General features: G+C 33.9%; 1 protein-coding gene across 1 annotated transcript; it reads left to right on the forward strand.

The window, feature by feature from the left end:
• Positions 1–8065: 8065 nt before the first annotated feature.
• LOC135640393 (small ribosomal subunit protein eS26y-like) lies at positions 8066–10845 on the forward strand. Its single transcript, XM_065154781.1, has 5 exons — positions 8066–8144; positions 8247–8339; positions 8595–8679; positions 8766–8896; positions 10564–10845. The coding sequence occupies exons 1-5, from the start codon at positions 8142–8144 to the stop codon at positions 10627–10629; spliced, it is 378 nt and encodes a 125-aa protein (XP_065010853.1). The 5' UTR covers positions 8066–8141; the 3' UTR covers positions 10630–10845.
• Positions 10846–11415: the final 570 nt, after the last annotated feature.

Consider the following 11415-nt stretch of genomic DNA (forward strand, 5'->3'; position numbering starts at 1 on the left):
AAAATCCGATGAAGAAATTTTTCTTAATTATTCTTTCATTTCTAAAGCTTTTCGTATCTTTAACAAAAGAACTTTGGTTATAGAAGAATCAATTCATGTGGTTTTTAATGAAGTTTCCAAAGTTAAGAAAAATAATTTCGATGGTGATATTAATTTTGATACTTTAAATTTAAATGAATTCCATAATAACTTAGATGCATCTTCTTCCGAAACATCCTTACATAAGGAATGGAAGTATGTAGATGCTCATCCTAAGGAGCTAATCATAGGAAACACATCTAAAGGGGTTCAAACTCGTTCCTCTCTTAAGAATTTTTATGCAAACGCCACTTTTATCTCCCAAATTGAACCTAAATGCATTGACAAGACATTGAAAGTTGATTCATGGGTGATCGTAATGCAAGATGAGTTAAATCAATTTGAGAGAAATGAGGTGTGGAAGCTTGTTCCGAGGCCAAATAACTATTTAGTTATTGGTACTAAATGGGTCACTAGAAATAAGCAAGATAAACTTGGATTCGTGGTTAGAAACAATACTAGATCAGTGGCTATATGTTTCAACTAAGAAGAATGTATCGATTATCAAGAGACCTTCGCTCTTGTGGCACGATTAGAAGCCATAAGGATGCTCATTGTCTATGCTAGTAGTAATTATTTTAAGTTATTTTAAATGAATGTTAAAAGTGCTTTTCTTAGTGACTTTATTTCCGAAGAAGTTTATGTTGAACAACCTCCTGTATTTGAGAATGATAATCTCCCTAATCATGTATTTAAATTGACTAAAGCTCTTTATAGATTGAAACAAATCCCAAGGGCATGGTATAAGAGACTTAGCTCATTTCTTATCGAAAATAATTTCTCTAAAGGCAAGGTCGATATTACATTGTTTATCAAAAAATTTAAAAATAATTTTCTTATTGTTCAAATTTATTTTGATAATATTATTTTTGGTTCTACGAATGAATCTCTATGTGAATCATTTGCTAAAAGTATAAGTCTTGAATTTGAAATGAGTTTGATGGGGGAATTAACTTTCTTTTTAGGCTTACAAATCAAACAACTAAGTAATGGTATATTTCTTAGTCAAACAAAATATACTTTAGATTTGCTAAAAAGGTTTAATATGGATAACTCAAATACTATCAATACTCCTATGAGTACCTCCACTAAGTTAGACATTGATGAAAGTGGAGAAAGATTTGATCAAAAAGCTTATAGGGGTATGATAGGAAGTTTACTATACCTTACCGTAATTAGACCGGATATCATGTTTAGTGTACGACTTTATGATAGGTTTCAATTTAATAATAAGATATCTCATCTTAAAGTAATTAAGAGAATTCTTAGATATCTTTAAGGTACCACTAATCTAGTATTATGGTATCCAAAATCTGAGAACTTTGAACTAATTACTTATGCTGATGCGGATTTTGCTAGATGTAGATTAGATAGAAAAAGCACATCCAGAATATGTCAATTTTTAGGACACGCACTTGTTTCTTGATCTTCCAAGAAACAAAACTCAGTTGCACTATCTACAACCGAAACTGAGTACATTGCAGCTAGTGAATGTTGTGCACAAGTTGTGTGGATGAAAAACACTTTAGAGGATTATAAGATTTATCTTAAAACATTCCCATAAAATGTGATAACACAAGTGTAATATGTTTAACAAAAAATCTCATTCAACACTCTAGAACTAAACATATTGATATTATGCATCACTTTATATGAGATCATGTTAATAATCATGATGTAATTTTAGAGTTTATTGATACGAAACATTAATTAGCTGATATTTTACAAAGCCTTTAAGTGAAGAACAATTTGATTTTATTAGAAGAGAACTAGGAATGTTAATTTGTCTGAATGCATGAATTTATTAAATTTTATTTTCGGACTTTCTTAATTCCTTGGATCACTCACTTAAATCGTGATCTTATAATATGCGCAATGAGCCATATGCATTTTCCTATATAAGTTTTATATGATATTTGAGTATGAATCTTCTCCTCTTATGATGTGAATAAGATGCTTACTTAGATGTTATAACTCTTACTTTGATGTCAAAACTCTATACTGGAAATTTTATGATGTTGTGATCTCTTTATCATACAAATGATGTATTATCGAATTCTTAATATTATGAACTTTTGAATGCTATAATGCAATAATAATGATATTTCATGCAAATAGTGATAAAAGGCTATGTCGAAATATTTTATCATGCATAAAGTGATTGTGCATTTAAATTTCTTTATGTTTGATACATGGAAATCACTGAGAAATGTATCTCTAACGGATTTCACTTTTGTGAATTTTTAATGAGAAATGGATTTGATGCAATGCTCTTCTCACTATGAAGTTTTATTAGTGAATTTCTCCTTCATGTGATACTCCTTTCCCATGAATTCTTCCTTATTCTTCTCATGAAAGATGAATTTTATGAATTCTAATAGATATCTTAATCCTTGAAAGATGAATTTTCGTGTGTGATAATTATTTGCAAGATTGGAGATTTGATTTTATATAAATATCTCGATCCATTTCATGAATCCATTCTCTTTGTCAAAATAAAAGCATATTTTAACGAAAACTTATTTATCATTTTTGACTTAATTTAAATCATTTCATAAATTTAGTTCCTAATGGATTCCCTCCTTATCTTCTTTTCTCTTTTTCATGCAAAATTGTGATGACAAAGGGGGAGAAGTTGTTGGAATCTATCGCTTTAATATTGATAATATTTAATAATGAGAACTTTTGAGTGTAAAACTTGTTTGAATGTTTTTTACCACACTTGCATTGTTGAATTGTTCTTCTTGTTGTTGATGATAAAGGGGGAGAAATAATTCCAAAATATGATAAATTGATGACAAATGTATGCAATGTATTTCATCATATATACTTAAAATATTTGCTTGATAAATTTCTTTCATTATGATAAGATATCGAGAGCTTAACTTGCTATTTTACAATTAATATCTTGCCATATAATGATGAATTGCTATCTTTGTCAACTTTTATATTTGAGATATCATGCTTGAAAATGGATGTCATGCCTTGACATCATTTTGATAAAAACTTGGAATCGTATATTAGACCATGATAGGAATCATGATATGCATGTTGATAAGTTTAGTGAGCTTATCTTATCAGTTTGTTTCTTGAATTCAAATGCCTTGAATTCAAGAATGTCTTTTCTCAAGTATGGCATATAGATAGGGAGAGTTAAGGTTAACTCCGTCATCAATTGATTGTCATCATCAAAAAGGGGAAGATTGTTGAATCTCGGATTTTGATGATGAAGTCAATTGTAAATTATTTAATCCAATTTATATGTTGAGAAAAGTGTGTAGGATTAACTACGATAGTAGTAAGACATAAAGCAAGTGTTGTGCCAGAATTAAGATTAAGATCTCGTTGGGAGTTTAAGAGTTCGTCGGAGGTTCTACCAGAACCAATCGTAAAGTCCAGGAACTTGCCAAAGAAGCTCATCAGAACTCGCCAAGAAGATCGTCGTAAAGTCCAGGATCTTACCGGGAGTCCGTCGGAGCATTGCCTAGAGTTCGTCGGATGTTCGCTGGAAGCACGCTAGAAAAGCAATTGACGCACCGGAACAAAAAGTGCTATGATTATATCTTAATTATCATAGTTAGATCATAAATTAAGTTAAGATTGGGAGGTAATCCCACTAACTTAATTAGGGGCCAATTAGGCCCTTAACAGGATTGAATTGGGCTGAATTGAGCAGCCCATTCAACCCCTAAATTCTTGGCCGACGGTGGCACTGCTTGGAAAGCTATGCCCCAGGTTATCTGGGTGATGGTACCATTGGCAGTTAATGCTGCCAGCGATGGTACCACCCTTGTCAAGCGGTGGTACCACCTAGTGTCAGGTGTCAAGCAGTGGTACCACCCAATAATGGCGATGGTACCACTAGTACCCCGAAAATCTGGGATGAGACATTTTTTTACTTCAATTTTGAAGCCATTGAGGCCTACAAAAACCCCACAATTTTTTGCATGAAAGGATATGAAAGCATTGGTATAATCTTAAGTTCTTAAGTCTTAAAGTATTGTAAAAGTGAGAAGAGTTCTCCTCCTTCATATCTTAGTCTTATAACCATCCAAGAAAGAGGAGTGAGACTTGTAAGAGTTGTCTCCTAAACCTGGCAAAAGGAGAAAGAGTTGTAAAAGGTGATTGGCCTTCGCTTGTTGAAGGAAGACCTTTAATGGATGCTGGTGATCTCGTCGGAGGAGGAATCCGAAAATGGATGTAGGTCACATTAACCGAACCATTGTAAATTCTGGTTTGCTTTTCATTTATGCAATTTACATTACTACAAATCTCCTTAATCTTCTCTTGTAATTTTACGAAAGCTTTTAAGTTCAAATTCTCTTCGAAACGGATTGAATCGAAACCATTTTCGTCGGAATCGATTTTAATCGAAACAAAGATTTTTGAAATCGAGAAAGTTTTTCGCTGCACTAATTCATCCCCCCCCCCTCTTAGTGCCGCTCTTGATCCTAATAATTTCTCTCATGACACCGAGAGTGGATGATCCTCTATCGACACTCAATAACTCTCGTAAGGTTGACTACCACTCTCGATGACCGGTTGTGCTAGATCTGGGACATCCAAACTTATAAGTCTGGTATCAAAGAGTGGAGTATTCATACAGAACATCCTTAGTGTTTCAAGTCTAAGGACCAGAAACACCACTGAGACTACGGAATCGTTGTCTAACAATAAGGTATCATCAATCATTTAGCATTTCGTAAGTGGGTTAATCAATGAACTCATTCCCTAATGAGCACCTGTATTGTATCGCTAGTGTCCCCACACGAGCATCTATGAGACTAACTGCATCCATCATTTAGACGGGTATACAATACACTAGTCTGTTCGGTTATCTCGATGTTCCTCTTGAGTAACCTATGATTGGGATTATTCAAGATATGTGTTTAAAAGTGAATCGATCTTCATTATCGTGATCTCATCATGATTTGATTCTCATTGCACAAATCCCAAGGATATCACAATATATATTTATATATGTAACAATTAATATAAAATAATAAATATCAAAATATAATAAAAAAAAAGATTGTATTAAGTCACATGTGTCATCACTCACATGATTGATTTACGAAACACATATGACTAACAATTCCGAAAGCTATGATAAAGCTGACATTCAGACCCATTAATTTTACACGGTCCATCACATTCGGACCCACTAATTTTACATGGTGCATGAAGTGTTTGACGAGAAAAACTATCTTAATTAGTTAATCCAGGTTAGAGAATGTTGATGCGTCGATTAAATAAAGTTAGATAAGCTTAAAAATATATGGATCTATATTACGTGGTCATAATTTAGTCGACGGATGATCAATTAACCTCGTAAGCAATTAAGGAAGACTTTGATGTTCGAAAGGATAATTATATAGCCATCAAATAAATATTTAAATCCTGTATTAGAGTGGATGGCAAGAAACCAAATACCGAGACGACTCCCTCTTATTCCCTTGCGATTCCTCGTTCCTCTCTCTCTCTCTCTCTCTCTAATTTTTTTCTTAAAAGAAAATTTAAAGTATTTTAGCGGTGAAATCGATAGGAGATAATTCTATTCGTAGCAGAATCAAAAGATCCAAGTTCGGAAGATAATAAAAATTCTTTCAAAAATTAAAGAGTTTATTGGTTCTGAAGAGATTGAGAGAGGTTTGGATTTCTGGAATACAAGAATCAATTGATAGGGGAACGCTTACCACCAATTAGACCTCTAACACTTGATGATGCATTCAACACATGGAGACTGAGGATCCCAATCAGCAACCATGCCATGTCAGCATCTCCCCAAATATAAAATGTCAGGAAATATTTATCTCAAAACATAGAATATTTTTAAATCGATTATATCACAGTAATTGAGCTCAGTCACTGTTTACTCACACCTTTTATTATCAGTCTTGTGTAAGGAACTCAGATCCAGCTTCTACAGTCACCGGTGGAACTGCGCCGAGTGATTCCAAAGCGACCGCCGCAGCTGAGAACTTGTCGTCCAGCGGGGAACGGATGAATGCCTGGTTGCCGACGCCGGCGAGCAGCCAGAAGAAGCGGTTCCGGACCAAGTTCAAGGTGGAGCAGAAGGAAAAAGATGCTGGATTTTACTGAAAAGGGTGGGGATGGAGGATTCAGACCCAAGCAAGGGTGGGTTGACGAGGAAGACGAAGCCACCAGCGCAGCAGCAGCGACGGCCATGAGATTATGTTCGCATCGTACGAGGGGTGGGGAGGGGACGGCATGATGAAGACAGAAACGAAGCATCCGCATTGGTATCATCAACCTGACTTGCTTAGAGGTATTGGCTACACTTGGTAATCGGTCAGATCATCGGCTAATTGCAACACAGGTAAGTTCAAAGATATGAGCATTCACGTGCTGGAATAGCCACACTCGAAACTCCTCTTATCGACTACATATAAGTACTCACACAATGATTTAATATGGCAAACATATAAAGATCATTTCGTAAATGATCAAAATAAAGAAGCTCATAAGTTTCGAAAGGATAAAATTGTATAATTTCTTTACGAAACTATGAGTTGCACCAACGAGTAAGTGAATAATTTTTTCACGAACCTATGAGCTGCACCAACGATCGATCGATCAAATAATTCATCATCGTTAATCATATAAAATCAAAAACTCAACTTATCCTCTTCAGTATAGTGTTTCCGTCCTCCTATCATAAGAAAGAGATACTTTGTAAGAACACTGATCAAAACAGCAAAGTTTTTTCGTATACTGCTTCGTCTAAAATTCAAAAGAAAATATGCTTTCATGGAGAGGAACGGATCAAAAGGTCAAAACAATATAACTGAAACATAAAGTGCATAGAAGATCAAATATATACAACAGAAAGCCACAAGGAATTGTGATTTATAGGGGAGAAGGAACAGATCAAAAGGTCAACAACAATACAATCGAAATATTATTTACAGAAAAAACATGTTTTAATAAATGTATAAAAGTATCAACGTTAAAGTACTGAGCTGCATATCAACAACAGTATCGTTAACATTGAATATGGATCAATAAAGTATCCTTGAATGCATCTTCCACTAATAATAAATGTGCCCATTTATTATAGAATAAATGACTAATACTAGCAATGGCTCAATAAGAAATCTCTAAGTTGAATTCCTATAGAATAAAAATAAAGTGACAACAAGAATCAGGTTGGATCCGATTCTTATTATCATCTTATTTTTATGTCTCCTTTCTTCTGGTCTTGCATTCGATTCGAGATAAGAATAGTTGCATAATGTTAAATATATTTCTACGTAAGTTAACCTTATAAATCACATAACTATATGAAAATCAATGTCCAAAGCAATTCTTAACATTATTCATCCAACATTTAAGTTTGTATCTCGAAATGAGTAGGAGAGGATAGAATGAAAGAATTTGATCTTTAAAATTGTGTATATGTTTATTTTTATAATCAATAAGTTCTTAACTTAGGAAAATATTTCTTGAAACAAAAAATATCTTTTGAAAATTTTTTATTCGAATCATGGTTGACTCATTGTCATTTTAGGTGACAAGATCAACAACTAAATGAAGAAGAATATTTGGTATATCAAATATGCCTTTTTTATTAATTAATTAGACTTATGGTGTAATTAGATAATGTAAAATTATTAATATTAGTGATTAAAAAAAGTAGAGATAGATATTAAAAAATTATTCGAAACTACAAATATAAATTTAAATGTTTTTGATTTAATTTAAGATATATCTTTTTTTTAAGCTTAGCAAAATATCTATTTACCCAACTCTAAATAGTAAGAACATATTCTATTGTTGTAATAATAAGACCCATTGAATTCCGCGGGTTCTCGTAATAGACGGTTCTGATGCGAGAATCGGATGTTCAGATTAAAAGTAAAATTGGACAGGATCTTCGAACATGACGTTGCTCATAACCTCGAGAATTATGCTATCTTTCGTCCGATGTATGATGGACGGTCGATATGTCAACACGGCAGCAATATATATATTCTCCTCCTTGCGACGTGCCCCGTCTCGCATTCTCCCAAACCCTAACGAGGTCCGAGTGGGCGGCGACGATGGTGGCGATCGAACTCTATCTCTCCTCCTCCTTCCCTTTTTTCTATCTTCTGTCTTTCTTCTCCTGCACAGGTCTGACCTCGATTTGTTCGTCTGCGTTGCAGACTTTCAAGCGCAGGAATGGTGGACGCAACAAGCATGGCCGCGGCCACGTTAACTTCATCCGCTGCTCCAACTGCGGCAAGTGCTGCCCCAAGGTACCACCTTTTGAGATTGAACGATTAATTATATTTGATTTAGCATTTTGCTTGAGAGTTTCTGTACTAAAATATTTGGAACTTGGATTTATCTCTCGGTCTTGGTCCGATTGCAGTTTCTGAATCACATTCCGTTACACAAGAAAAATATTGATCTTTCTTCCTTTTTTCCCTATTTATATCTCTAGTTCGATCTCTTTCCATGTATTCTTACGGTCAATAATGCAACTTACCTATATTAATTTTATCTTGAAGGACAAGGCCATCAAGAGGTTTCTTGTGAGGAATATAGTGGAGCAGGCTGCCGTGAGGGATGTGCAGGAGGCCTGTGCCTATGATGGTGAGCCCCAAACTTGTTGCTAGTTCTTGTCTTAATTGAAACTTGGTTGTTTGTTGGAATATACTCAAAACTTTCAAATACTTAAGGGTACACTCTGCCAAAGCTATATATCAAGATGCAGCACTGTGTCTCTTGTGCAATCCACTCCAAGGTTGTGAGGGTGAGGTCTCGCACTGACAGGAGAAACCGTGAGCCACCACAGCGCTTCAGACGCCGGGTACTTGTCCCAGATTTTACACTTATCTTCAAGTCTTGTCTAGTGTATCTTGGTGAATATGTTTGTAATGCTATTCATTTTGTTTTGCTATTTTTTCCCAGTTTTGTGTTTCTTGTATATGTGAATGGCTTAGTTCCTGCTTAGAACAAGAGATTGCAGATTGTTAATTTGTGCAATGCTAGTATGTTAAAATTTGAAATTTGGAAGGACAAAAAAGAAGTTGGATCAACTTGATATTTTGTTGATGTTTTGCACTGATGTTGTTAACTTTTGAAGTTGATAATCCTAGTGTAAATAACTTTTGAAGCTGAGGAGCTTCTTTTATTGTCAAGACTGCTAGTTGTTTTGGTTGTTTATGGTACCATGTTGCAGATCTAATCTGTAACCTTTTGTAAATGATATTTTTTGTACAATCTGATTAATTCTCACCATAGGTGACAACTTTAGGACATCTGTTCTATAACAAATTAGCATTTATTATGACTAAAAAGTACATAAATTCTCCATGTCGAGCTTATGGCTGTCAAACTTTTTATTGTTAACTTGGCTTGCTTGATCATACTCTTGATAGTGCTTCAACTGTTGAATCTTTTGCAGCAACAGTATTTTTCTTTAGAATTATCAGATTAAAGTGAACTTTTTGCTATCATTTATTGTGATTATAAGTCTCAATGGTATAATTTGTATTAGGCAAAAGCAGATATCCATGGAATCAAGTGATTTTGAAATATCAATTTCTCATAATATTTGATATATATAATTTATGTTTTGGTGGTAACAAAGGGATGGACCTACAAGTCAGGTATCATGGTTTACTTGTGAAATCAATTCTGTCCATTTTTCTTGAGTCAGTGGATTGAATTGCATCAGAAAATGGGGTTATATATCATTATGTAGTCTGAATTGAGGTTTTGATGATGCCTTGTTCTTGTAATGTCAGAAGATCTGAAGTCCAATGATGATTTCAATTAGCTGTTTAATTGGATCACCTAGATGGCATTACTGTGGAGTCTTACTATAGCCTGAGAATTCTACTAATGGGATGGATTGTTTCGGAAAAAAAAAGGATTCACAAGCCCCTGATTAAAAAAAGAAAAGGATGAAGAGGGTGGCGCAGAAGGCTCCCATCAATAGGGAGCCTAAGGAGGATAGTGTATCAGAAGATTCTACAATTCTGTTTAACTTTCTAGTGGCAAGTGTTATTCATCATATATTGTTTCACAAAAACTGTCAATTGTCTTGGTGCATCTTGTCACCTTTGTATCCAAGAAAAACCTTATCTGGTCGATGTGATGGAAATTCACTAAGCTGGAAGAATTAATCGTAATTTACCAAGCAAGACATGTTAACTAGATTAAGAGTGGTAATCTAGAGTTTGTGTTAATCGATTGCATCCATCTGCTTTATGGGTTTTGCCTTTGGGAAAATGTTGGAAGGAATATTAACAGCAACCAGTAAGTATATAGGAATAGAGCGATGAACCATTGCAGTAGGTGTTCTAGGGATATGGCCTATTTTTATAGTTTGTTGCTGATATGTTTCAGATAGTATGCATTTGTTTGTATTGCCATCGAACAGAAACCATGTTTTGAATTTACCTGCTTCTGATGTTTTGAATTTACCTGCTTCTGATTGATGGATTGATTTCATTATTACTTGTGATGCAGGATGATCTGCCGAGGCCTGGGCAAGGACCTCGTCCGGCCGGAGCTGGAAATCCACCTCGGCCATGATGCAAGAATTATCTTATGCGACATTAAAGTAGTTTTTCTTTTAGACTAGATCCTACGACTAGTATCAAGTACCAAGTGACTTGTTTATGGGAAATCAATTAGAACCTTAATTTGTAGTAATGGTTTCATTTTCTTGTTTCGAATAGAAATATGTTATTGGCAAACTAGTTATTAATGATGTTATCCAAGTATGTGCTTTGCTAGCACTCTTTTCAATAGGTGTTCATATATTATGTATGATTTTAGTACTGTTACTAAAATATCATTAAATTTGAATTAATTTCTGATGAGCTTACGTCAATTAAACAATTGAACTTTGATAAGATGTTATAATCATTACGAGGACTACATATTTAATATAATTAGGATAACTTGATAGAGTGTTTATAATACTTAGTTACGTGAGTCTCATAATATCTAAGTATGTTCCAATTAAATCACCGCCATTTCTGAAAAGATTTAAAATACCATTAGAACTATTTATATCATTAATGAGATTCCAAAGGCGTATCAAATGGTATGATTTTAAAAATAAATTATCAATTGATTTTAGAAAGCCAAGATAATACTTAGTTAAATGTTACACTAATAATAAAATTGAAGTCATTGAAAAATTTTATTTTTTGTTTGTATGCAACATATTTTTTTTCCCATTTCTTTTATATCTATTTATCTATACTTTGGTTTTTATCAATATGTGTAAAAGATTCTAAATTGCTCGGCCCTGAAAAAACCAAAAAAGTGTCAGGAGATTATTAAATATAAAATTACTTTTAATTATTGAGA

Source organism: Musa acuminata, chromosome BXJ3-6, assembly GCF_036884655.1.
Source record: "Musa acuminata AAA Group cultivar baxijiao chromosome BXJ3-6, Cavendish_Baxijiao_AAA, whole genome shotgun sequence".
NCBI classification, from domain to species: Eukaryota; Viridiplantae; Streptophyta; class Magnoliopsida; order Zingiberales; family Musaceae; genus Musa; species Musa acuminata.